The sequence below is a fragment of the Acinonyx jubatus genome, chromosome C2 (assembly GCF_027475565.1).
Source record: "Acinonyx jubatus isolate Ajub_Pintada_27869175 chromosome C2, VMU_Ajub_asm_v1.0, whole genome shotgun sequence".
NCBI classification, from domain to species: domain Eukaryota; kingdom Metazoa; phylum Chordata; class Mammalia; order Carnivora; family Felidae; genus Acinonyx; species Acinonyx jubatus.
The window spans coordinates 154993996-155020947 of record NC_069384.1 but is presented as its reverse complement, the minus strand read 5'-3'; the positions used below and the strand labels follow the sequence as shown (position 1 = coordinate 155020947).

Sequence of the window (26952 nt, the reverse complement as noted above, 5' to 3'; positions counted from 1 at the left end):
ACTGAGCACAAAACTGAGAATCACACTTTGGAACTGGGGGATCACACCATCTGAGGGGCTTTCCTGCCATCTACTGGAGCTCCTGATCCACGTTAAGTCTCTTTAAACTGTAACAAGGACCTAAAGTCAACGAAGAGTTGATACATACAAACTGTTCATGACACAAAATGGGTTTAAAAAAAAAATACCAAACACACCAAATACCTACAAATTAAGTCTTCGGCTTTAAAAAACAAAAAGGACAGCATATCCCCAACGATCTGATGTTCCTTTTGGGAGAAGCCCTGTCTATAAGCTTACCTCCAGCTTTCCATTACCATCTTCCCAAATCATAGCTAGGCAATTTAAAACACTATAAGGAAAATGAGAGATTAATGTATAAAACAAGTCAGTCAAGTAGCCAAAGGCACAAAAATAAGGACACAATTCCACACCTCTATTTTATGTTCCAAAGCTTACTTCAAAACTGCTTCAAAGTTGTGGGCCCTTTTTTTTACTCAGCCCCACAAGCCTGCAAGATCAGATCTAAGATAAGCTTCATAGCGGTCTGTCTGTATGTTATAACATGCTTCAAACCGCAGACCTGCCTCAATGTGCAGAGAGGAGGTGAGTCCAGGACATGTTAATATATAGGCACAAGTCAGGGAAAAGGAGTTCCAGTATGAGCAAGGATATGGGGCCGGGCCATGGGGGAGGGGGCACGATTACACTTTGTAAAAAAAATTTAGCAGAATGTAAGTTTTCATTTCTTTAGTTCGTTTTCTGTAATATTTAACTCATTTAAACAAACATTAGGGCCTGTCATGTTTACCTGGTGACAGGAATGGAACACAGATAAGATATAAACAAACACACAGTTCTCTTTCTCAAGGACCTTACTATTGAGCAAGAGGCACAAGCGAGCCGTCTGAAATGAGTGAGGTTTGGCGTCATCCCATCTAATTCCAATGGGAAAAGGCCATTAGGGCATGTGTCCCCTTCATCTCACCATCCTCTGTTTTTAGCCATCTAACAACCCCCCCCCCCCACCCCATTATTTTTATCCAACAAACCAGGGCACCTACTCTGTGCCTGGCTGCATCACAGGCAGAATTTAGACGTATCTACCAAGAAAGAGCGTCTCCCTCCACAGTCTTTTTCTCCTACTTGCTGGACAGGGCCCAAACGCTGAGGTCCTTACAGAGTTTTTCTTAGGTTTCAGGGTTTAAAATAATTGCAAATTAAACTTTTATAATATTGTTAGGCACCGTTCTACACTATAGCGGATATAATTTTTAAAATATCACCATAAGGCCAACCAATAGAAATGAGGTGAGATAAATAAACGTTTTTCTGAAGACGAAGTGGGTTAGACAGAAAATGGGTTAATCGAGGATGATGGGAAGAGGACATTTAAAAACAGCGAGTCCATGTACTGGGATGACGGTCGTGAGGAAGGGCCGGTGCCACAGAACGTCTCGGCTAATTAGCTCGGCTTAGCCCCGCGGTGCCCTCTTCTAGGCCCACTCGCCATCTTCCTCCGCCAAAGCCGGCGGCGACGTGTGAAGATCTGGCCGAGGGAAGCCACGGCCCTTGAAAGAAGAAAACCACACGGCCGTGTGTGTGACTGTGACCGTCGAAAGCGTTTCCTGAGCAGCTGCTCCGCGAGTCCTGACAACTTCGGGACCCCCACAGGCGACTTCCCGATGCGCGGGGACAGTCTCCCCAGAAACGGAGACGCGTCGCCACCAAGTCCCACCAGGCCATTTTGGAGCGAGCCCGAGAGCGCCGTCGAGCACAGCACCTACGTGTCAACACGTGTCACCAGTTTTTAAGACAACGGTGACGTCGCTCAACATTCAGGAGTTCGGACTGTGTGGCGACGTATATCGTGACTACCTCGATTCCGAGTTTACCGTGTTGCAAATGTGCGTTAAGGGCTGAATTTTTGTTTTGCGAACGGGTCCTTCTTGAACAGGTTTCTGCGTCTCCCCACAAAAAAGATTAAAAAATACCCAAGTAGATTTGATATTTTCAACTCCCTAAGGGTTTCCTAAGGCTACAACCCGAAGTGAATAGATTTAATTTCTGTATTTCTGTATGGAGAAATGAAGTGAATAGATTTAATTTCTGTATGGAGATAGTTAACTGTTTTAAGTGGTTGAGAAAGCTCTTCTGAAGTTCCAAGAACCTAACCCGTTACCAAGCAAATCCTTTCATCTGTTTTTATCTAACGTTAAAAACACACACTAAGAAAAATCCCTCCTTTAGAAGTTAACCTATTCCCTACCTTCCGAAAGTTAACCACCACTAGAAACACGGGTGAGAAAAACACAAGGGCCAAGGGCCCGGCCGCCCTCGCTCCCGGTTTTCCCACGGCGGCCGACTTTTCGGCAACTCCCCCGAGGCCAAGCTTCCAAAGGCGCCGAAAGCCCCTCAGGAGGAGAAACGAGGCCGCGATCTCTGACCGCCCTTCGGGACGGCGGCCCGGCTCCACGGGAACCAGGCGTCTGTGACCCTTCCGCGAAGGCGGTGGCGACAGTTACGCCGGACCGAAGGCCGACTTCGGGTCCGGCGCCGGGCTAAGCACCAGCGCGTCCTCCTTCCTCGAACCGCCGCCGTCCTCGAGGCGAGAGCCGTCACTACCCTCACTGCACACACGCCGGTAACGGACCGAGAGGCCAGTCGAGGGGGGAGGCGGGGGGCCGAGAGGGTGGCAGGCGGGCGAGAGCCATCGGGTCAAGGGGACGGGAGGCAGAAGGGCCCCGAGGCAGGACTGCGAGCGCAAGCTGACCGACAGCAAGGGGGCGGCATCGCAGGGCCGCGCGGGCCACTGAAGGCGCGGGAGTCGCGAGTGAGGAGGACACGGGGGAGCCGACCCTGGGGACCGCGCTGCCGCCCCGAGGACTCCGCTTCCCACAGGGAAGGAACGGGAAGACCTCCGAGGATTCCGAGCAGAGCAGAGACGCGCACTGAAACTTCAAAAGGAACGGGGAAGCGGTTCTTCCCGGCGGGCGGTGACCGCAGCAACGGCCGCGTCCCCGGCACGGCGCCCCCTTCCAGCCGGTCCCCGCTGCCAGTGCCGGCTCTTGGCGCCCGAAGACCCGGGGCCTCCTCTCTCCCGAACCGTCAACGTCCGGGACCCGGCGGCCGGAACAAATGACGGGAAGGTGGCCTCCGAAATCCCTGCCTTCTCTCTCCTTCCGAAGACGCACAGAGTCGTCCGGGCGGCCCGGCCCCCACCTCCTCACGCCAAGAGCCCAAAGACTCGAGGTCGGGCTCGAGAGCGAAAAGCGGGCCAACCGTCACTATTCCAGCGGCGTCTATTCCAGCGGCACCTGCGATCACGAGCCCTGCACGCCGCTGCCTTTCCGCACACGCTTTGACAGGGAGGGAGGAAGAGGAGCCCAAGGCCCACGTAAAACCAAACGAGACCAAACCCGAGTCTCGTCAGTTGGCAGCCAGGGCCCTGAGAAAAGTACCAGGTGCTACAAATCTTCCGGACGAAGAACATGGTTTCGAACGAGGCAGCGAGGGAACCTTCCGACCTGCACGAGGCCAGGGGACACCCGACAAGAAGCTCTGGGAACGGCAGCGGGAGGGGAACAAGCAGGACGGTCTCCCGGCTCCCAACGGGAAAGGCACGGGTGTCCAGCCTGAAGTTCCAGGCGCGGGAACAACATCAGGAAAAATTTCCAAAGGACCTGAAATTTGGTTTTCACTTACTTAGCCCCAGATAAGCACAAGGTGTGATTAAAATGGGGCAGAGGGAGGCGAACGAGAGAAGTTTAAGCTCAATTATCAATATCAAAAGAAGAATTTTATGTTCTTGTTAAAAATTTTAGAAACTGAAGAGATTTAAACATTTTTTTTTCCTGAACACTTATTCCTTAAAGCGTATGAGAATTAAAATGTTGGGAGTCTATTTTTCCACTAATAACCTAAAACATTTGATCCTACAATTTTAAACCAGAGGTAGACAAGGCTGGATGCACCTCAGAATCTCACAGAAGCTTCTGGATAAGGGCCTCACCCAAGACTATCTGAACCAGAATCTCTAGGGCGGGGCCCTGGCAAGGTTTGCTTGTTTTTGAAAAGTCTGCTCCAGGTGAAATTTACCAGTGGTGAGTAGAGAACCACCAATTTAGATCTTACCACTAGCAAATTATACTAGAAAGTGGCATCAATATATACTTCACTTTATCTGAATCTTATAACACAGTGAGAACAATAAGCACCAGAGCTAAAAATGCAGTAGAGAAGACATTAAAGGACATCTGTCATTTTAATCACATTTTTCAGGCCTCTCGTTAAAAAAAAAATCAATGGTTGAGTTAGCCTAAAAAACCCCTACGTATGGTACCTATAGATTACCCTACCTATAACATGTCGTGCTCAAGAATCTTTATTACAAATATTAAGTTCTAGAGTAGCTTATTTACATCTCAAAAGATTTTACTCAAAGCACAGAATGGCTCTTCCCTAAATACATAATTATACAACAGTCACACTGTAAAGCCAGCACGTCGTGCATACAGAGCTAATACTGTAAAGTGCTTTTATTTACATAGGGTTCGTGGCGGATCAATTTTTACCTATGATCTCTGAAATAACTGTCATTTGTTTCACAGGCACACGGAACTTCAGAAAGTTTAGGAAAGGAGTTTTTTCTTTTGGTTTTACGTGACAAGTGGTGATGGTATACTCTGTAAAAGGTGTCTTTCAGAATATCTGACCTGCACTCGACAGCTGGATTGTGGAAAGTGTGCACACGTTTCTAAGGATACGTTTTTCACTTCCATACAACTGAACACCGCATGCGGCCGCCTGGGCCCAAGGAGGCAGTGCAGTTCATGCTGGATACGTACCATGTAGGCAGGTTTCATATTTACCTTTTTAAATAAGAAGAACAAGATAGCGCTTTAAACAGACCAAACTTACTTCCCTATGCATAAAAAAGGCACAAATGATCCCTTAAAAATGCATAATCTCAAACTCTACACTCAGGCCTAAACTCTGTGACACAAGCCAAGGTCTTCTAATCTATAATCCATCAGGGCTCACGGTCCAAATGGCAAATTTTAAGAGTAGGTAATAAAAATTTAACCACAGTCTGACTCTGGGAAGAGAAAGTTCAAGTCGGAAAACACAGAAACATTACTAAAGCATCTGTCTCTAATAAATCGTAACTTTGAGCAGGAAAAATGAAACTATACCCCCTCAGATTTGGTGCACCTTGGGAGGGACTGTAAAAGCAAACACATTAACAGCTTTTCTGGAAGAAATCTGAAATAAAAGCAAGGAGTTATCAATTCACAACAAACTATAATAGCAGATTTAGATAAACCAAAGAGAAAATTTCTGATTTATGCCCTTCTGGACTAACTTCAAAGTTCTATCACAAAGGTATTACACCTTAGGTTGTACAACATGTACAGTAAGGACTGATTTTTTTAAAAGTTTTCAAAGAAAATATTTACAATTATACACATGATGCTACAATCACAGTTCTGGTGGCTGCCCCTTTCCCAAATTGTCTAAAAAAGACTCTTGTAGGAGGGAGTATGTGGACATATTTCTTCATGGCGCTAAAGCAGAGGAAGGAACAGGCTGTCCCGAGTACATGGCTTCTAGTTAAACCACAACTCTTGGCTTGAATGTGCCACGCAAGATTTCCAAAAACTGGTATACTGCACACTCTATAAGTAGCACATAAATTAACAGTCAAGAATATCTCAATTTATGTTTTACTAATCCACTTTTTCACAAGATAAGGCAATGCTTTTCAGATAGACCGGCTAGTCACTTTTAAATTCACACTGGATTTTGAAATGTTCCTCGCATGTACTAAGTTAGGTCAAAAAAAGGAATAATTAAAGATGCTTAGGAACACAATTTTAAGATATGCCCAGAGTCTTCATCCGCTCTTAAAGCATTATTGAACCAGAAAAAGTGTATATTAAGTAATAAAAGCAAACTAAAAATCTGTAAAAGGTACTACAAACTACATATAGTTCTTGTTCGCAGGTCAGAGGGAATGATATGATACTGACTAACTCTGAACATTAAGGGCAGATGCCAATACATCCTAAAACAAAATGACAAAATAGAATCTATGGCAATAAGCACAGTTACATATTGATAAAAGGTATAGGTCATTATGCAAAATAAATTATAGAAATTTACATACTTTACACAGCTAGAAAATAACATATAAAAGCAAAAATTGATTAAAATACAAAATTCAGATTAGAGTAGGGAACTAGTATAATTCTCTCAGAATATAACATCAGAATAAAAACCTGACACAGAGGAACAAATTATACAATTAGCAACTTTAATTATGTACAAAAACTTTGTATATGCTAAAAATAGTCACCAAAAATCACTATGTATTAAGCCACACAGAAAATCTAAAAATACTCCCCGAAGCAAAAACCAGTAAGGTTGCAATGTAGACTACTGACTGCCATGTACTAAAATTAGAAGTTAAAAACCAAACAGCTAAAAAGAAACATAAATCTATCTACTTTGAATTAAAAAAGAAAAAAAGAACCTCTGGCTTAAGTAAGAAATAAAACAGTAAAGATAAACTTCAGCAATGAAAAACAATGACCAGAGAGTGAAATCCTCAGGATGTTACCAGAGATTGCAGGAGAGAGCAACACACAACCTTAAATGTTAGAAATCACAACAATGAAGAAAAAAAGCTTTCAACTGAAGACAGTAGAAAAGAAAACAAAGGGAAACTGAAAGATCATGGAAAAAATTAGTAACAACGAAAGAAAAAGTAATGACATAGAAAACAAGTGCAGTTGTAGGCATCCTCCCACTTTCCTTTTCCTTTTTAAAAACTTTTTAAAAGTTTTTTTAAGGCAAGATTGAAGATATAAGAAAAAAAACAAGAAAATTATAGTGAATACCTGTGTACCCACCATCCAAATTAGAAAATAAACATCACCAATATAGATAAAACCTTCTAGATATGCCTGCCCCTCGTGTAACCTCATGCATTCTTCAGAGCTTTACTACATGTGCATGCACCCCTGAACAGTACATAGTACTGCTTCATATGTTTTAAACTTTGATATAAACGTTGTAATACTATCAGTATTCTTACGAATTTGCTTTTCTTAAATGTTTGTGAACTACAGCCATGATGACATCCATGGTTCATTAATCTTCACCAATATATAGAATTCCATCACATGAATATCAAACAATGTATTCCCCTGCTGCTGAATACTCAATAATGCTGTTAAAAACATTCTCTGAAAATCTGTGTACATGAGTGAGAGCATCTCTAAGGGTGTGTACACAGGAAGAGAAGTGCTGGGTCTCAGGATTGTGTACTTCTTTAACTTCAGTAGATAATTGTCTTCTACATAGTACTAGATTTCCTGAAGATCTATAGTGTTATCTACACTTGGTTTTGTCTGACATTAGTTTTTCCCAATGTGAAAAGTATGGATAGTATCTTATCAGGCTTTTATTTTCCCTGATTATTACTGAGGTTGAACATCATCATTTCCATGTTCAGACATTTATGCTTCCTCTTCTGTAAATTCTTGGCTTCATTTTCTGACGAGACCTGCTCCATTAATCAAAAATCTCTGACTCAAATATCCTAATGAAAGGTTTCGGTGAAGCCTTGTTATCTGCGGTGGGCAGGAACCATTCAACAACCCTTTCTTTTACAGGACACAGAAATCTAAGACGAAAAGCAGTATTTTGGTGTACAGAATATTCAGTATGAAATTGGTGCTCTTCAATGTGTGCCTTTAATCTTCCATAACCTGCATTTCAAATGATCAGAATGCAAACGGAAGACTCCTGAGAAGTGTGATATCATGTACATGTAATATTAGAGCATTATTATTCCAAGATTAAACTAAACATTGTAAAAGCTGACCACACCTTCAGCTTAACAACTTGTTAAAAATTAAGAATAAATTCCTAAATTCCTACATGACTTTCAAAGCAGATACAATCCCAAAGGGACAACACTGCCACAAGATGAAAAGGAGCAAACACTTCCACCCGGAATAGATAACTCAGGACAAGAGAGAACACAACGTTTTGGAGTGAAGAGAGGGTAGCTGGCAATGCAAAGGGCTACCAAAATTCTGGAATCCACCATAGAGCAGATGTCTGTATGTCAATTTCCTGTCCTATACAATGAAACAGACAATAACCACCACACTGGTCGCTGTGAAAAGTAAACACGGTAACACAGGATACAATACCTCTATCTGATTCAATTCTACTCTATGGATGAGGAAATGAAGCAGAGAGAGATCAAGTACACTCTTCAAGATCACAATTAATAAAAGATCCCCATGCCCAAATTCTTCATAATGTACTGTAGCATTCACAGTACTTTTCCAATATGAGTCTCAATGAGTGTTAAAGGATATGCCCAGGAAGGAGCAGACTAAGGGGACTACCAGAAGGATCTAAGAAGATAGGAAATGTACTCAGACGTTCAAAAGAATTACAGTGAGCAGGTGATGGTTACCTTAAATGAGAACTTACTCATTTTTCTCTGTGCTGACAAATATACTTAGATGTTTGCCACATAAAGGGTAAAACTAACTGCCAGCTTTAGGAATACACGGCATTCATGAAACCCAATCTGTTAATTAAGACACATTTAAGAAAGTCCCTTAAGAAATTATTTTCAGATAAACAGCAACCAATTTGACCAACTATTCTCTAGCTGGTGGAATTCAAGTGGGCAAATATTGGAGGAAGGTTACCTACCTACTGCGGGTGCATCATATTCATCACCAAGCAGAATTTCTGGAGCAGAATACGCAAGAGATCCACAGCTTGTTGTGAGCTTCTTCCCTGGTTGAAATTTGTTGCTGAAACCAAAGTCTGTCAACTTTACAAGACCTTGTTTTTCGAAGAAGACTACATTCTCTGGTTTTAAGTCTCTGTGAACCACATGGAGTTTATGGCAATAAGATATAGCATGAACGATCTGAGCAAAGTACTTCTTGGCCAAATCTTCATTAAGTCCCTCTTCGTGTTTCATTATGTAATCGAACATATCTCCTCCATCTCCAAGTTCCAGAATAAGATAGAGTTTGGTCTGGGTGTCAATAACTTCATAAAGGCGTACGATGTTGGGATGCTGCACTAGTTTCATGCATCTCACTTCTTGGAAAAGATGACCGGTGGCTAGAGTGTCCAATTTTGTCTTGTCAATAACTTTGACTGCTACTTTTTCACCTGTAAAGACATGCCTGGCAAGTTTAACCACTGCAAAATGACCTCGACCCAAGGTTTTATCCAGATCATATAATCCAGCAATCTTTCCATCATACCCTCGCTTGAATCCTGCCATGCTGGTCCAACAGAAGAAAAAATATATAGACTGCTCAAAATGGATCTTCTCATATAAGAATATTTGGTGAAAATAAGGAATTCATTTTCAGTGTCGCCACGGACATCTACAAAATAAGAGAAGAAACAAAATTAAGTTTCTGTAGCTTTTCCTCTTATAGTTTCCTTACTTTTTTTTTTTTTTAAGAGAAGCCTGAAGTAAATAAATTGAGACATAAAATGAGTAAGGGCCATATAACAACCTGTTTATATATTTTGGGTTTATATTACAAAGGCTGAGAATTTAAATACCGTATTAAATTTTGCAAACTGAAAAAAAAAACTGACTTGTTGAAACAAGTTTTTGGTGATGTCAGAAATAAGAAACCTGGCAAGTTTGATAAACTATGTTTAAAAAAAACTTTTCCCCCAAAGTAATTTCAATTAGTGTCTGAAAAAACAAGGCAAGAATTGACAAAAGGGAAAAGAGAATAAACATTTGGACAGAAACCCAACAACTTTTTCCTGTTATTTCAAAACTAGCACTATTTCCTGTAAGTACCAAAAAAATCCCTTTAGTGAAGCCTCCTCTAGTTAGAATTCCAGCTGGAATTCCCTTCCCTTCTCCGTTATCTCCACAGCAGCTTGGACACCACCAGCCCATGAGGTCTTACTCTACAGATTTTCGTATACACCATTTCCCTCCTAAGACCGTAAGGTTCTTGAGAACTCTAACGTTCTATTTTTTTCCTTCTACCCTCCCCTCCCCTAAACAGTGTTTTACATATAACAGGTAGTCAATATTTTGTTACATTTTGAAATTCAACTTCTTTCCAAAATGTTTACATGCCAATTGTTTGCTCTTGTGTCACTAGTGCCTAGAACGGCAACTGACACACAGTAGGTGCTTAATAAATGTTTGCTGACTGGTACTCGCTCTTTGTACTTATCAGTTATGCCTCTATTAGTCTTCACACTGTCAAACCAAACTCACCACAATCTGTTTATAGTTCAAAAACAAACAAGCATGCGTTTTTTTTAATTTTTTTTTTTTTAACGTTTATTTATTACTGAGAGACAGAGAGAAGACAGAGAGAGACAGAGCATGAGCAGGGGAGGGGCAGAGAGAGGAGGAGACACAGAATCCGAAGCAGGCTCCAGGATCTGAACTGTCAGCACAGAGCCCGACGTGGAGCTCGGACTCACAAACCGGGAGATCATAACCTGAGTCGAAGTCGGATGCTTAACTGACTGAGCTACCCAGGTACCCCAAACAAGGATGCAGTCTTAAACCATCTTAAAGATCCTTTGGTTTTAAAGACCATATCTCACATGGCATTTAAAATTCTAAACCTTTATTATGTAAACTCTAAATACAGAAATCAACTCTTATAAATGACCTTCAGAAAAACAAATGTATAAAATCATACAAATTAAGACATCACTTTAAATCTCACAAATTCAACTCCCACTATTATTTTTTCTGACCAAAATTTAATAGAATTATTATAAAATCCAATGAGGAATACAGCCATCTCCCAAGACTAGCTCTCTCCCATGAGTGCATACAACCCTTCCCTTCTGCAAAGTCTCTTCTAATGCTCCCAGTATATACTTTCATGTTTCCAGTTGTTTTATTAAGAACAGTAGTTACATCATTTACTCCCACTTAGATGAAAACATCCCAAAAAAGTAAATCGTACATAGAACAAGGTGTTTTTTTAAAAAGCACTAGCATTACATTCTTTCAATCTCGTTTTTGCTTAAAAGAACAGAGAAAAAGCGAACATTAAAAACCTATTATACGTATTTGTGTAAAATGAATCAAAGTGCTGCAACTATGATTCAAACTGTTCTTATTTCAAAGCCCACGCTCTTTATAAACATTTAATCACACTAAATGATGTTGTGCTTAGGGTAGTATCTGGAGAGTTAAAGTACCAACTGTAAAAGAGGCATAAAGTCATTCCCACATGCAAACTGAAATTATCTGAAACACCTATCTGAAGCCACCCTCAAATATCTATATTAGCTGTTAGTATGTTTATTAATGTTTTTTATATTTTAGTAATTACCATAATAATAAATATAAGTTACCACTTACTATGTATAATATCTCACTCATATACCAAACTCTTTACATCATCCTCATTTAATCCTTACAACTGCCCTCAGAGATAGGGATTATTAGCCCCATTTTGAGGCACAGAAATGGTCAGTCACTTGGCACAGGCTACCAGGTCCGTATGTAAGACTAGGATTCAAACCCAGGACCCCCTGACATCAAACTCTGTGCTTTTAACCACTATCTACACTGTTTCTGCAATCTAAATGATTAATCCCGTTTATTCTATAAAGATTTTTAAAATAAGAAACCAACAGTACTACACACAGGTGTTGGAGAAAAAGCAAATTTCTTCTACACTGTGTATTATCTTGTCATATAAGCTAATAATTTTAATGACAAGATTAACAGGAAAATCCAAGTGGAAAGATGTTGCTTTATTTGGACAGTAGTTCCCCCAAAGAAAGTTTAATTCGGGCATATTTAATTTTCAAAAATAGCAACTCTAAGCTAACTCCAGGGGGCAGAAAACTATCTTTGTATCTTTAATTTTGATTAATTATAAGGGCAGTAATTATTCTTAAAGTTCTACCTCAGTCTATTAAGTCACAAGCTGGCAAATGCAACTTAAGCTTTCAAAACAACTTTTAGGCTGCCCTCAAGTGATATAATATTTGTTTTTCTCATCCCTTTAGTTTAGACGTATTCTTGTTAAATGGCATATAAATCAGATTTTAGAAATAAATCTGAATTTAAATCAAATTTTAATTAAATTAATTAGGTCATTCACTTTGTCTTGTTACAAAAGTAATAAATGTGTACGTAAATGAGGGGGAAAAAAGTAGTTTTTCAGGGTCTCTGACACCCAGAAACAATTACAATTAACACTCTGCAGTTTCTCTTCCCAGAACTGTGCCAGCAAAAGGGTACAATGAAAATAGTTTTTAATCCACTAGCAAGTTCATGGGAAAGAATCTAACAGGGTGTCTTCATGATGAGGCTACCTTGTAGTGAAAAAATAATCATTTTCACTACCAAGGAATTTACTCTTTTTGTACTTCGTTTCGTACAGTGTCTATGAAACCACAGCGGTTTACCAAAAACCAGGACATTATGATTAACTGAAGGTCGAAAGGAAAAACATCCTCGTTACTGATCATCTCTTTAAGTACTAGCCTACTGTGCAACCCTACCATCAAGTACATTTTGTGTTCGCACAGGAAGTAACTACATTGTTTTTCGATCTTTGAGGACCTTGCAGGGCCTGAAAGTCATGCTGAACATCAACGCTGAATGTTAAGAGGTGGCTTATACAGAGTGCAGGTGCCTCTGGTGGCTCCAGGACATACCCTACAAACCCGCATACTGAATAATCCTTGTTACCACTGTGTTTTGTTAGTTGCTTCTTTTTCCTAAAGGAAAACACAGAAAGAGATTTTAGTTTAGTTCTATTTGTTTTAACTTTGCTTAGACTCAAAATACACATTCTAAGGCTGGATCCAGACAGACATAAAAATGGCAAATTTGTCTTTAGTGACCCAGCATCCCAGGATCTTTCTCCCCTCCGTGAATTACAACCCATTCAAAGAATCTTGAGGAAACAGAAATTTAACAGTGAACACATAAACAGAGATTGTTCCAGGCGGCCAGGTCAGACAGATTCTACTAGAAGGAGGAGGAAGTAATAATAATAAACAGTGAATTCACCATTTTCTAAATGCTTCCTGGGTAACAGGCTCCAAATCCACATTTCACTGAATCGAAACCAAGAGCCTGCAAGCTAGGCGCAATGAGGCTTGACTTGCCTAGTAAGCAGCAGGAGGCAGCTCCAATCCTGCCCAGCCCGGTTTCCAAGCCCAGCCTGCCTGCAGGAGCCCCTGCCGGATCATGAAACACTCACTCCAACAGCCAAAGAGGGCGACCTTCACAACATACAATCTTCTAGCAGGCCAGCAGAAATCAATTATAATGCCAGCACCTGGGAACACACAAAACACCTTCACACGGAGGCTTTCCATTCGATAGGAAAAAAGAAACTATCACTACGAACACAGGGCACTGATAGTAAGGCGGTGGCATACTGGCGGAGGTGCCTCACGGTACTCTCCACAACACTGAAATATCCCACAAATACTGAAAGGCCTAAGCATTCACACTAGGCCAAGGCGATTTACACAACACACCGAAGGTGAGCATCCAGGTAACCCTTAAGCTCACACATAGGGCCTCGTCTAGAGACAGGTAAACCCTGGAACGCTTACCTGCTCCCTCAGCTCCAAGAAGGATACGGCAGCTCCTGCCATTACCCTTGCTTACCTCTCTCCACCAGCCCGTCTCATCCAGCCTCTAGGCAAGGCAGTGTGGTAGTCCAGTGTGGCCGAACACCGGTTCGGAGCGCCGAGGACTGGATCTGAAACCCAGCTCCCCTATCAGTAGCCATGGGCCCTGAACAAAAGCTGACCTCCCTGTATGATCAGTTTCCCCAGTAGGAAATGTTAGTAGTAAGACTACAAGTTCACAGGTTGTGGGGAGAATTAAATGAGTTAGTACAGGAAAAAGGTTTGCAATTAAGCCTGACACAGAGGAAGCAGTAAACACTAGCTACCACCACCACCACCGTTATTAAAACGATGGTGTTCTCCTTCGTCCAAATAGAAATTCTTTTACTGTTCCACCCTACCGCGAGAGAATGAATTTACAGAGCTGTCCAGTTTCCTAAAACATATTAAACTGAAAATGATGGATGTAAGACTGTAATGCAAAGAAAATATCTCTAGTTGGGCATCAAAGCCTGATAATTTTTCCCAAAAAATCCCACAAAATCTAAGTATTGGCTTTTGAAATATCAAGAGGACCTTCTTTCAAGTCTACCCTTTCAAAAAGAACTAAATGTTCCTTTACATTTTTTTCCCCGAAAGTAATATATTCTTACAGAGAATCTAGAACATATAGACTAGGAAGCAGGAAGAATTAAAAGGCATTCGTAGTTGTACCACTGAAGATCAGCGCCATTAACATTTTGGCAATCTTTCTGCAAATATTTATACAGTTTCTTCTTTGTTTTCAAAGGTGTGATCATTCTACACATAACTTTATATCTTGGAGCCTACTTTTTTCACTTAACATAGCACTTTCCTTTTAATATTTTGCTTCAATTATGAAGTTATGAAAGAAATATCTGTACAATATAGGGAAAAATACAATTAGAACATATAAACTGACAAAAAGAATTTCTTTTTACAAATCATCCAATTTTCGGGGCGCCTGGGTGGTGCAGTTGGTTAAGCGTCCGACTTCAGCCAGGTCACGATCTCGCGGTCCGTGAGTTCGAGCCCCGCCTCAGGCTCTGGGCTGATGGCTCGGAGCCTGGAGCCTGTTTCCAATTCTGTGTCTCCCTCTCTCTCTGCCCCTCCCCCGTTCATGCTCTCTCTCTCTGTCCCAAAAATAAATTTAAAAAGTTGAAAAAAAAAATTTTAAAAACAAATCATCCAATTTTCTACTGTCTGAGACAATCTCTGTTAGCAGTTTGGTACAAAGCCGTTCAAATTATTTTCTAAGTATAATATATGCCAAGGAACAAATTTTTTTTATAAAATGGAATAATACAGACAGACACAAAGAGAGAGAGAGGTTTACAACCATCTTAAAAGTATTTCTCTCTACAAGTTGATACAAATTCACTTTAGAAAATTTGGAAAATGCAGAAAAGCACAATATAGGAAGAAAAAATCACCTTATACTTTCTTTTTTTAATTTAACTTTTTTTTAAGTTTATTTATCTTGAGAGAGAGAGAGCGAGAGAGCAGGGGAGGTGCAGAAAGAGAGGGAGAGAGAGAATCCTAAGCAGGTTCCACACTGCCAGCACAGAGCCCAACACAGGCTCAAACTCACCGTTGAGATCATGACCTGAGCCGAAACCAAGAGTCGGACGCTTAACCGACTGAACCACCCAGGCGCCCCCATTCACCTCATACTTCCATCCAGGATGACCTCTCTTCATCTTTGAGTATATATTCTTCATACCTATGCTTCTTACAAAGCTAAGATACTAGATGTGAAGTCTCACAACTTCTTCCTCTACTTCATATGATGAATATTTTCCCACTGCACTCAATTCTTCTACGTCAATATTCTTAACGACTACGCAATAAAGATGGTATCTTTTAAAACAGCAAGACCACTAAGTGAGGCCCTTCTAAAGCGGTCTTGCTTAGCGTATGCTTCCACATGCACATAACTGGGCTGGACCAGAATGAAACAGGCCAACTAGCCTCAGAGCGTTTCTAATATGGAAATTCACGTTTGAGAAACAACTACCAGTACATGTTGCAAGAATACACTGATGTTCTCCCAGCTAAAGAGAAGCAAACTGAAGTGTGCGGGTGTGGCTGGAGAAGAGGAAGGAAGTGTGGGTGGCCCTGCACACATTTTGCAAGCTGCTGAAAACAGTTGTAGAACCAGCCTCTGTTAAACCGACTGTCATTTGGAAGTCACCCCGTTTTGCTGGTCAAATTCACTTTCAGACTGGAGATTTGCATGGACATCACCACCACTACAGTGTGGTCTGTATGTCAAACAGATACACGGACACACTACTCACACCTCCCCCCACCAGGAGAGGGGAGGACAAACAGCACACTGAACACCGCCACCCATGGCATAAGCAGGGGAGTGGAAATGAAAGGGCCACATGCGTGAATTGGGCTACTTCTACTGCCTCTCCGCATTTTACTTGGGATATTGTAAATTTCCTCCTAAAAGCAGACCACCAGCAGTTACATACACAAAAACCTCCCAAATTAAATGCTTAAAAAAAAAAAAAAAAAAAAAAAACAAACCCGTACCAATGCTCTCCCTCTAATACAGATAACTGAAAGATGAGTTTTGCAAAGCCACACTAAAACTGCATTTAAGCTTGTTACATACGAAAATCATCTGGTATCTTTCATAGATACCAAAAATGAAAACTATAATTTTTCCTCATGGAAAATACTAGGCTAACCTGTATGTTTATAGAAAAATTAACGTAAGTGGAGAACTCTCAATGAGTACTACCACACTGATCTTACTGCTAAAATTTCAAAGATACCCGTAGCAAAAATGGCATAGGCTGAAGAGAAGAGAGTACACCAAATCCTCTGAGAATATCAGGAACCCCCAGGTCAAGCAAAATAAACACAACTCTACACGCAGTTGCCACCGCTGTTCCGTTTATCCAAAGTAAACAATATTCCACATTTCTAGAATAGCGCTCCTCCTCCTGGGAGTTACCAATATAAGCCATAAATCAAAGATGAAGAAATCACAAATAGGTCAAGTGGTCCTTAGTTACGGAAGGATCCAGAGTTTTTCACTGATCAGCTTGATATTACCACATGGTTCTCATGTAGCATTATGTGGTCACCAGTCTGCACTCACCGGATGGACTCGAGATAGAACTATAAATTCAAAGGTTAAGTTATTTATTATCAGAAATGTCCAAGTAGGCAAAATTATACCTCCAAATGTGTAGGAAAGTATTTTCCAAGGGAAGGTAACCGCCTACTATTCTGCAAGTTTTCTTCCAAGTGGCCACTTTCAACGGACACCTCAGGGGCAACTGAGGTGACTAGGACCGGCAGGCTAAAAGGACTGCTCTGCTCTTCAGGCAGTGACTGGGTCACCAGTGCAGATCGATCTCAGGAAGCACTGACTCATGTAATTTTACTTTCCCTAAGTGAAACAAGCAATGGTCCAGGATACGTCAAGGAATTTTAATGTATCCAGTAGTCAGGCAATTTATTAACTGATACAGAGTAGTACTAACTATTTGCAAAGAGAAAGGGGTTAACATTCAAGCCACAAAACTCGGACCAGCAGTGCAGATAGTAAGTTCCAAATTCCGAAACAGAATCTGCCTCTTGTTAAAATGATGAAAAATGCTAAGTGTGTCACCATTTCTGGTGACAGCCTGGCATAAAAGTGCTCACATAACACATAGTGACTTAAGCGAAAGCTGGTATGTAAAAGTTACTCCAAAATAAATAAAGGCAACTCAACAATTACTCCTTGTTGCCAGGAAAACAATGAAAGTGGAAGTTGGGAGAATTTAAAAACTTAGTAATCTAAATCTCTCCTCCAAATTTTTATTAATGCTGTCAAAATCCTGTCATCTTTTTCTTTCCTTGCTGATATCATGATGAAGATGCTCATTAAAAAAAAAAAAGGTCAAAAAAGAATACTGGAACAGAAAAAAGTAAACTAATCTATAAACAAAAATACTGGTATCTAACATTTCACTTACTTTTGCTTAAAAGACTTAATCATTTGAAGGGCGCCTGGGTGGCTCAATCAGTTCAGTATCCGCTTCGGCTCAGGTCATGACCTCGCAGTTCATGGGTTCGAGCCCCACGTCGGGCTCCGTGCTGGCAACTCAGAGCCTGGAGCCTGCTTTGGATTCTGTGTCTTCCTCTCTTTCTCTCTCTGCCCCTCCCCCACTCATGTTCTGCCTCTCTCTCTCCCTCCCTCTCTCGAAAATAAACATTAAAAAAAAAAAGACTGAATCATTTGAGGTGCTTTTACATTGTTAAGTCTGCAAATTATCTGATTTCTGAAAAGCAGTGTGGTAAAACATATATCAAGAACCTTAAAATAATACCCTTGATTTAATAATCTCACTACTAGATATACATCTTAAAGGAAAGAAGATGTTGAAAATTTTTACAGTTAACAATGTTCAATGATATTTATGTATGCAAAAAAATTAAGTAACCTAAAGGTCTACAGTAAGAAAACAATTAAATAAATCACAGTATACCTACCATTAACACTATGCAGTCATATTTTCAGGCTATTTAATCTCATGGGAAATTCTCACAATAAAATGTTAAGTAAGAAAATTCATATGCCAAATTTCATGGCATATGATCTCAATTTTTTAAGCGTATAATTTGTCTGCATATATATTTTAAAAATACCAAAATGTTAAGATGGTAAGATTACAGAATTTTTTTCTCTTTATGTTTTTCTGTTCTTTTCAAATTTTTGGCAGTGAGCGTGTGCTGCTTTTATAACCTAAAAAAGACAGAGGTTATTAAAATTTTGACTTTTGGGGAGGCTCCAGGGTGGCTCAGTCGGTTGAGCGTCCGACTCCTGAGCTCAGGTCACGATCTCACAGTCCGTGAGTTCGAGCCACGCATCAGGCTCTGTGCTGACAGCTCGGAGCCTGGAGCCTGGAGCCTGCTTCGGATTCTGTTTCTCCCTCTCTCTCTGCCCCTCCCACACTTACTCTCCTCTGTCTCTCAAAAATAAAAAAATAAACATTATATAAAAAATTTTAATTTTTACTTTTTTGTAAACAATTATCCAATTTACTTTTCCACTAAGATCTATGAAAAGACTAATTCCCCTAAAAACATATTGTCCAAAATCTATTTATGTCATCTTAATAAACAAGACATATTCAAGGAAATATTTTGCTTCCCTTGTGGGACAAGGTATGCAATTCCTTCAGGCGAGGAAAGAAGAGGAACACTGAACCCATTTTCATTAGCAAATATTTGAGCCCTAATTGTGTAGGACATAACACAGTATCCTTTACAATTTTACAAATAAGTTATCTACATATAAAAAGATAAATAACTACACAGGTTAGTCTGGGTGAGGCGTGCCAAAGGAAGAGTAGAGGACTCTAAGAAGGCAGGATCCCAAAGACAGGGCAGCCCACAGACCAGAGCTTATCCTTGAACAGGGAGCAGTGGAACACCATTCTCAAAACTGGGGGAAGGAAACAGAAGAGCGTGCATACGGCTGGTTTCAGAAAGGACAGTATCAGCTTGGGTGAAGTTATGATTTGGGGTAGACGTGAGATAAGTCAGCAGGGTTAAGAAGGCTAATCCTGAAAAATACCTAATGGCTTACCATTTAGGCAACTGTGATGAACTCTTACTTTCTCAAAACTAATGGAAAACTTGCCATACTCAATAATTCACCATATATCTATCTCTGAATTACACTCGTTTCGTTAAAGTGTCACTAAAGAGTTAAAAATGCACAGAAGCAGCTTCTAATCACAAAGCTGATAAGAGGTCTCCGCAGAAGAGTAAAACTCTAGATAGTACCATGAAAGCAACACACAAATACGGTCATTAGAGGATTTAAACCAATTTTAAAAGCTCACTGTCCACTTCACAGTTCCATAAAACAGCAGTTTTTGTTTTGACTTAGATTAGATCTCTCATTATCAACCATATTACCATCCTAAAAATCTACTACTAACCTAAATACGATGATACAGATATGAGTCCCGTCCATAACAAAACCACAGTTGACTTTGTTTCATTTCAAATTTTAAAAATGTCTTTTACTGCCACAACTGCTCCTTTTAGAATTCCAGGTTTGTGGTAATGCAGGTCTCAAAAAGAGTAAACAATGTCATTTCTGGGGATCTATGTAGGTAGTGGACTCTACATTTGTTTCATCACTTATTCCTCACAATCAGCAATGTAATAGAAATATCACACCCATTTTTACAGATGAGAAAGCAGGACCAAAGAAGAAAAGGACTTCTTTGCCCCAGTCCTACACCCAAGAAAGAGCTGCCTAGGTTGGGCTCCAGGTTCCACTGACTCTTGGGTCCTCCATTTTTTCCTGCAACAATACGAGACTTCCCTTTTACCTAGGCCTTCCTAATTCCAAAATAAGTCTATTTTGGGGTGGCTGAGTAGCTCAGTCGGTTGAGTGTCCAACTTCGGCTCAGGTCATGATCTCCCAGTTGGTGAGTTCAAGCTCCGAATCTGGCTCTCTGCTGTCAGCACAGAACCAGCTTCGGATCTTCTGTCTCCCTCTCTCTCTCTGCCCCTCCCCCACTCATGTGTGGACGTGTGGACGTGCTTTCTCTCTCAAAAATAAAACAGACACTTAAAAAAGTAAAAGAATAAAAAAAATCTATTTTGGTATTTCTCGCATTCCCCTAATTCTGATATGTTAAGCTACTTACCTAGCCCAGCAATCAATTAAATGGAGGAAATTCCCTAACATCACCAAAGACTCAGCTAATAAACATCATTAACAAATAATTCCATTACAGACTTCTTGAAACTTCTTTTTAAGAAATGAAATTACAGGCAAATAACTATTCAAAAGACAGACTGAGATATTTACTGATCATGTAAAAATGGAATGGCACCTTAAAAATAACTTCACCTTAGAGTTTACACACAATTTTGCGATGGCAAGAACAGCCAGTGGCACAGAACAGCCAACACAAAATAAGTAATTCAGATAAATTTAGGAGGTTCTATTTTCTGCTTAAAAATTGTATCCTTTCCGAAACGCAATTTTAATATACTTTGCAAATTACATTCTCTCCATTTGTTTCTGAAAAAGCATTTTCCTTTGAAAGAGGATTAGCAAATACCCATAAAACAGGAGAGCAAAGGACAAAATCAAGCCCTGAAATGGAGACTGAATGAATATTCTCACTCCACATTTTCTTTAGTACACATAATACTTTACGCCAATAACGAGAGAACTGTTTCACTTGTAGAAAATGAGGTAAAACAGAAAGCCAAACTTTACTTTAAAATTCAATCACTCTGCTTTTGTCCACTGTTATATAAAAGGCTATAGAGTATTATGACTATTTTAAAAAGAGATCCATGAACAGTACACTCCAGCTTCATAATCTCTCCGTGAATATTCGTTAGTGTATCGTCCTAAATCTGAAATGAACTTTATCTAGGTAAGTTACACTGCAAGAGTAAAACCTACATTATCTAAAACATAATCTCTCTAATAAAGAAAAACCAACACAAATGAATATGTATTTTTTTAATTTTTTTTTAAAGTTTATTTCTGACAGAGAGCGAGCGAGCGAGCGAGCTAGGGAGGGGCAAAGAGACAGAGAGGGAGACACAGAATCCGAAGCAGGCTCCAGGCTCTGAGCTGTCAGTACAGAGCCTGACGCGGGGCTCGAACCCACGAACCGTGAGATCATGACCTGGGCCAAGGTCGGATGCTTAATGGACTGAGCCACCCAGGCACCCCGGATGAATACGTATTCAACCCAGCTTATTATTCAAACATTTCCCCCTAGCTTTGCAATGTAAAGACAATATACTGGCCTAAGAGGTGTGTACACAGAGCAGGAGGAACATCAGAGAGGAGCTGGGAGGGTATCCTAAGTTTCAACATTTCAAACTACCACATGGTCAACCTTTTTTTTTTTAATGATTTATTTATTTTTCAAGGGGAGAGACAGAGCGTGAGCTGGGGAGGGGCAGAGAGTGAGGGAGACACAGAATGTGAAGCAGGTTCTGAGCTGTCAGCACAGAGCCCAATGTGGGGCTCGAAGTCGTGGGCCGTGTGACCTGAGCCGAAGTCGGACACGTAACCGACTGAACCACCCAGGCGCCCCGGTCAACCTTTCTTATAATCCTCACCACAGAGATGCACTTTAACAATGATCAAAATTCATTTATTCAGCAGATGTGAGCAGCGGCATCATAGCAACAGAAAGAGTACCACAGAATCTGGAGCCCAGGAAGTTACTCAACTTCTATGAATAGGTACATCTCAATCTATAAAACAAAGATAATCACCACCTTGCACAGTTATTATGAAGGTTAAGTGGGATAATACATATTAGCAGGATGTGAGTAGGATCAAAATCACCCACTGTCTTCCCTCCAACTTTTCAGAACTGGCCTTCCTCCCAGGAGACTCGGACATCTGAGGGGTTATATACTTAGCTCCCCACCTTCTTTTGATATCCCCTAACAGGCCCTAGTTACCCCCCTAACTAGACGCCTCTACTGCACATACCAGGAAGATCACTGCCACGAGGTCTGTGCAATCTCTTACAGGGACAGATACGCTACAAGAGGCGTCCCTTTCCCAAAAGCTACCTTGGAGAGTTCATTCAGGAGGCGTCTCAGAGACACTCATTTTCTCATCTGAGCCAAGAAGTGAAATTGGTGATGACGGGGAAGAGGCTTTTCAGAAGAGAAACCTCAGAGAGCTTATTGTGACCGGGGCAATAATGCATGCAGAGCATAGGAGACGAGATCAGACAGGTAGGCAGGGGCCAGATACCCAAAGGGCCTCGTATTCCAAGCAAATCAGCCGCGGTTCCTCAGGTCTGGTGAGCCCTTACCGTGCTTCAGGGCCCAGCTTAAGGTCAACCCTCCTGAGCATGTCCTTGCCCTCCGCCCACCCCCACACACCAGCTCCCGTGCCCTCTCACAGTGCCATTCCTTTCCCATCAGGGCCCTTATCACAACTGCGGTTATAATTACTCAGGTGATTATGTGAGTAACAATCTGTGTCTCCACTCAGCTAAATGAGAACTTCAGTCCGCGTTAAGGCCCACGTCCATTTTATTCTGGTCTGTATTCCAGGGCCTGCCCAGTATAGCGTCTACCCAAAAGAGAGAGATTCATACTATTAAGTGAACAAACGAAAGCTGGCACTAAGAGGCCAAAGAAGAATCCTGTGCAGGGGAATGACAATCAGAGATGACAGTTACACAAACCACTCTGGCAGCAAAGTGACGACCAGACTGGCAGGGCAAGACTACAGCTGGGGGGACTACTGAAAACGTCTCCAGGTAAATGATCGCTTACTGACCTAAACATGAAGGCCGCCAATGTGCGGGCAGTGATGACGAGGATGTAATGGAGGAGACCCATTCAGGAAGCAGAAGCCAAGAACTCAATGCGTGGGGTGAGGGGAAGCAAAGAGGGAAATCCGGAACGGTTCTGGTGGAGAGGGGTAGCAAAAGTGGTGCCATTCACTCAGACGGGAAATGCGCAGGACAGGAACAAACATTTCCTGAGCATGTACTACATGCTGGTAGCAAGTGAAGACTTGCCTTCAGCTCCAAAATTCTATGATTGAAAAACAATTTAAATTTAGCCCAGCTGTATTACAATGGCTGTTAACAGGATGATAAAAACCCACAAACTAAAGTTTGGAGTTTTGAAGTTTTTTCACCAAGACACCACTTGGGTACACGGACTATGCATGAGGCATTACTTCGGTCTGGGTATGCTGAAATCAAAGAAGTGGTCTCTGCCTTCCAGAAGCTGAGTCTTCTCAGTTTGAGAAAAATAACTGCATGTCGACAAGGAGACCCTGAGGCCCAGGGAGCCTATGATCTGACCATTTCTATGACCTGTAACCCACACTTCTGGAGCACAGACTTGATAACCTACATGACATTTCCAGACCAATACACAGCCGAGGGGGTATTTAGATAGACCCAATCCTATTTTGAGCCTAGAGACGCTGCAGAACCTAAAACTCGCAGCACAGGGTCTGTGACGGACTCTGAAGTAACTGCCATGGTACAGCCACATGGCAGGCAGCACTTTGGAGGGTGCAAGCAGGAGAGAGAAAGCAGCCTGGTTTGTCACAGGAAGAGCCTACCTGAGCAGAGGCCAAGCGCTGGAGGTGCCAAAGCAGGATCTCAGGAGGTTCTGGAAGCAGCAGAGAAATAAATGTTCACGGAAGGTACGGCAGGAACCCTCTTTTAGACAGGCTCCTCCCCTACCACCGGCAAGAAATGGTCTCCCACGGGACAGGAGGCCTCAGCCCAGGGCAGATGCGCAGAAAAACAGATGAGGAAACAATCCAGTGTGAATAACGAAGCTCCAGATCAGCCAGAGCAGACAACACACTTCCAGTGCCTTGCGAGGCTATTAAGCCGGGGAGATTTTACACCAGCTGTTTCTAAACAAAAACAAGAGACCAAAACCCTTCCCTCTCCAGGCCCAAAGCTCCCGGCCCACGCTTCTCCCTTCCTTTTCACATTCTTCAAAACCAGAACTGTCTTTACCTCCCTTTCACCCACTCGGATCTCAGTGCTTCCTCCACCACTCCACCTTATCTTTTCATCCTCCCTGAACCTTCTGAGCACCTTCCCCTTTTCTCTGCCTGGGACCTCTACCTGTCCCTCAGGACCAGTTCAACGTCGCCTCCTCCGTGAAGCATTCCCAAGTCAGACTGTTCCTTGCTCCCACCTTTGTGCTTCTACAGAGCTGTGCCTGAGCCTCGGCACAGCAGTCGTTGGATCCTATTGTTAGCGTTTACTTCAGTGGCCCTGACAGCCTGGAAGCTCCCAAAGGCAGGAACCGGTTTTTACTCAATTTTATACTGCTGCCCAGAACCCAGGGCTGCGAAAATAAGCATGCAAAGGTGCTGTGAATATAGCATAGGTTAAGCTTACCTTCAAAACTTCCAGAATCTACTCAAGTAACTTTTCCACCTAAGTTGCTCTAAGAATTTACCTGCACACACATACAAATACCTAAATTATGAAGAACAGTTTTATTAGAAAAGCATCTTGGTTAAAAACTCTGTCTTCTCCTCGTTAAGCAAACAGCGTGCATGCAGTTAAAACAGGGCAAGTTCCTCATCTATGTTTTTAATTCCTAAAATTCTGATCATGCGGAAAGTTCACTTGTGCCCTTTTCTTCCTGGGCAGCTACTGAGCTCTTAGGCCCAGACAAGCTGCTACAGGGAAGACACCAGGCCTTATTTATATCAATTCCTACAGCCATGGCTGTTTAATTATCTCCAAAAACAAGTAACTTCTTTCCCATTTAGTTTCACTTTCTGTATGACAGAAACAAACACCCACAGTAAGGGTTAGATAAAGACTATTTCCGGTGACCAGTAAAAGTATCATGAAAGCCCCTCAACTTTACTAAGGACATACAAAAACCTTCCTTTTAGGACTATGGGATTAAATCTGAATATAAAGTCCAATTTATATTTCTGTTCCAGAAAAATAAAAATTAGGATAACTTCTGAGTTCTTGTATGTTTTAAACTAATGGATCTTACTGCAACAATACTGAAAAGTTTACTCTTAATAGTGAAAAATTAATAGGGTGAGAATCATTTCTGTGCCTAAAATAATATAAAAACTGTGCAGATTTTAAAAAGACAAAGGTGACACTCAAAGTTCCCTGCCTAGAAAACCTTGAAGATGTAAGAAAAGTTAGCACCATGCACTTAATTTTTCAGTTACTACACTGCTTCAATATGTGACCTTGGGAATGTCATGTAATTTCATTTCTAGTTCTGTAAAATGGGAATGTCATCTATTTTCCAAATAGGGACAATACAAAAGTCAGATAAAAGAATCAATACGCATTTTTCTTTTTCTTTTTTCTTTTTTTTTTTTTTTTACAGAAACTTGTCTAATTAGTATGCTTAAATCACCACTTGTACAGTGCATTCCTCCTCAGGAATCCCATTCCAAGAGAAATATTTAAGCAGACGTTGAAGACAGATTTCCTTAAGGGAATGGTTTTATAAATCTGGAAAGCAATGTAATAAGATCATAAATTAATAAGTTGATTACATAAACCTTGACAGCTCCTGGCTTTAAAGCACACTAATACACATTCTGATAAATTAGACTGATTTGAGACACAGTGTCCCAACCCAGTACAAGGAACCCGAACTGAAGCATCTGATGTTTGAAAGAAATGTAGTGAAAATTCAGCTGAAGTGTCTGATGTTTGAAAGAAATGTAGTGAAAATTCAGCAGGATACTCAACATCTGCAGTGCCATCACTGGTAAGCCATGCTTCACCTTAAAACCTGGTAAGATGGGAAACGCATTAAATCAGCTTGACCACCTGCTCCTAAGACTGAGCATGCACTCAATTTTATAAAAGAGGAAAAAAGTAACCTGACAATTTTAAAGGTCCTATATCCTCAAACCTCTATAAAGAACCCTACTGCTAAATTCTCCCCAAATACTGAGCGTGAAACCAATCTCGCCAAGAAGCTATCTGATTATACCTGGTCCAACTGTCAGGAACAGCACAGCTCCAAGAACCCCCCACTGCCCTCCCCCCAACCCCAACCAGGAAAACAGACTGTCACTTTCCTAGATCCCAAGTCCAAGTTAAAGGCAGGAAGGTTTTTGCAAAATGGTCCAGAAAGAATTCAACAGGCGATGACTATGGTAAAGAACGGATTGCTCTCCCAATCCGAAAAAAAAAAAAAAAAAAAAAAAAAAAAAAAAAAAAAATTCTCGCTCTCCCCTGGGAAGGGCACTGCTCCTCCTTCCTTACCCCGATGCCCTTTCTCTACAGACAACAATATCCCCATTCTATTGTAAGCCTGCAGTTTTAGCAAGGAAGCCCCTCGCTGCGGCCAGATTTCCAGATTCGTTTGAAAAAGGAAACACATTCCGAGAACACACACCCCACGAGAGAACCCAGGCGCGGGGAGCCCGGCCGGGGCGCGGGGCCCCGCGGCGCCGCACTCGGCCGGCTCGGGGCGGGGCGCGGGATGCGGGCGCCTCCCGAGGTGCCGCAATCCGGCCGCGGCCGCAAGGGCAGGGCCTCCGGGAGCCCGCGGCCGGCCGCCGCAGTGCCGGCTCCCGCCGGGCCCGCCGCCGCCGCCGCCGCCCCGCCGCCAGGCCGCGCCGCCGTAGCCGCCGCGCGGGCTCGAGCCGCCGCAGTCGGGGCTCCGCGTCCTCCCGGGCCCGCGCGGGAAGCGCGGAGCGCGCAACTTACTTTCCGCCTGCGGCGGGCGCCCCGGCCCGGACGTCCAGCCCGGCGACGGCGCAGGCTACCA

The 26952-nt window shown here is 41.9% G+C and overlaps 1 protein-coding gene and 1 long non-coding RNA gene across 6 annotated transcripts in view; one reads left to right on the top strand and one right to left on the bottom strand.

Moving 5' to 3' along the window:
* SNRK (SNF related kinase) overlaps nt 1–26952 on the bottom strand; it is a 59351-nt gene that overhangs the window by 32168 nt on the left and 231 nt on the right. The window contains exons 1-3 of one of the 5 annotated variants that reach the window (XM_053221787.1): nt 26892–26910; nt 9312–9437; nt 8743–9216 (exon numbers count right to left, since the gene is read on the bottom strand). In XM_053221787.1, the coding sequence (XP_053077762.1) occupies nt 8743–9216; nt 9312–9384 (547 nt within the window). In that variant the 5' untranslated portion in view covers nt 9385–9437; nt 26892–26910. Of the gene's footprint in view, nt 1–1064; nt 1572–8742; nt 9438–26891; nt 26917–26952 lie in introns of those variants that run through there. The other 4 variants (XM_053221786.1, XM_053221785.1, XM_027040513.2 and 1 more) reach the window with 4 other exon arrangements.
* Nucleotides 2770–14625, top strand: LOC113594110 (uncharacterized). The gene is made up of 3 exons (XR_008298112.1): nt 2770–4103; nt 4611–4850; nt 12447–14625. It is a non-coding gene; the product is annotated as an uncharacterized LOC113594110 (long non-coding RNA).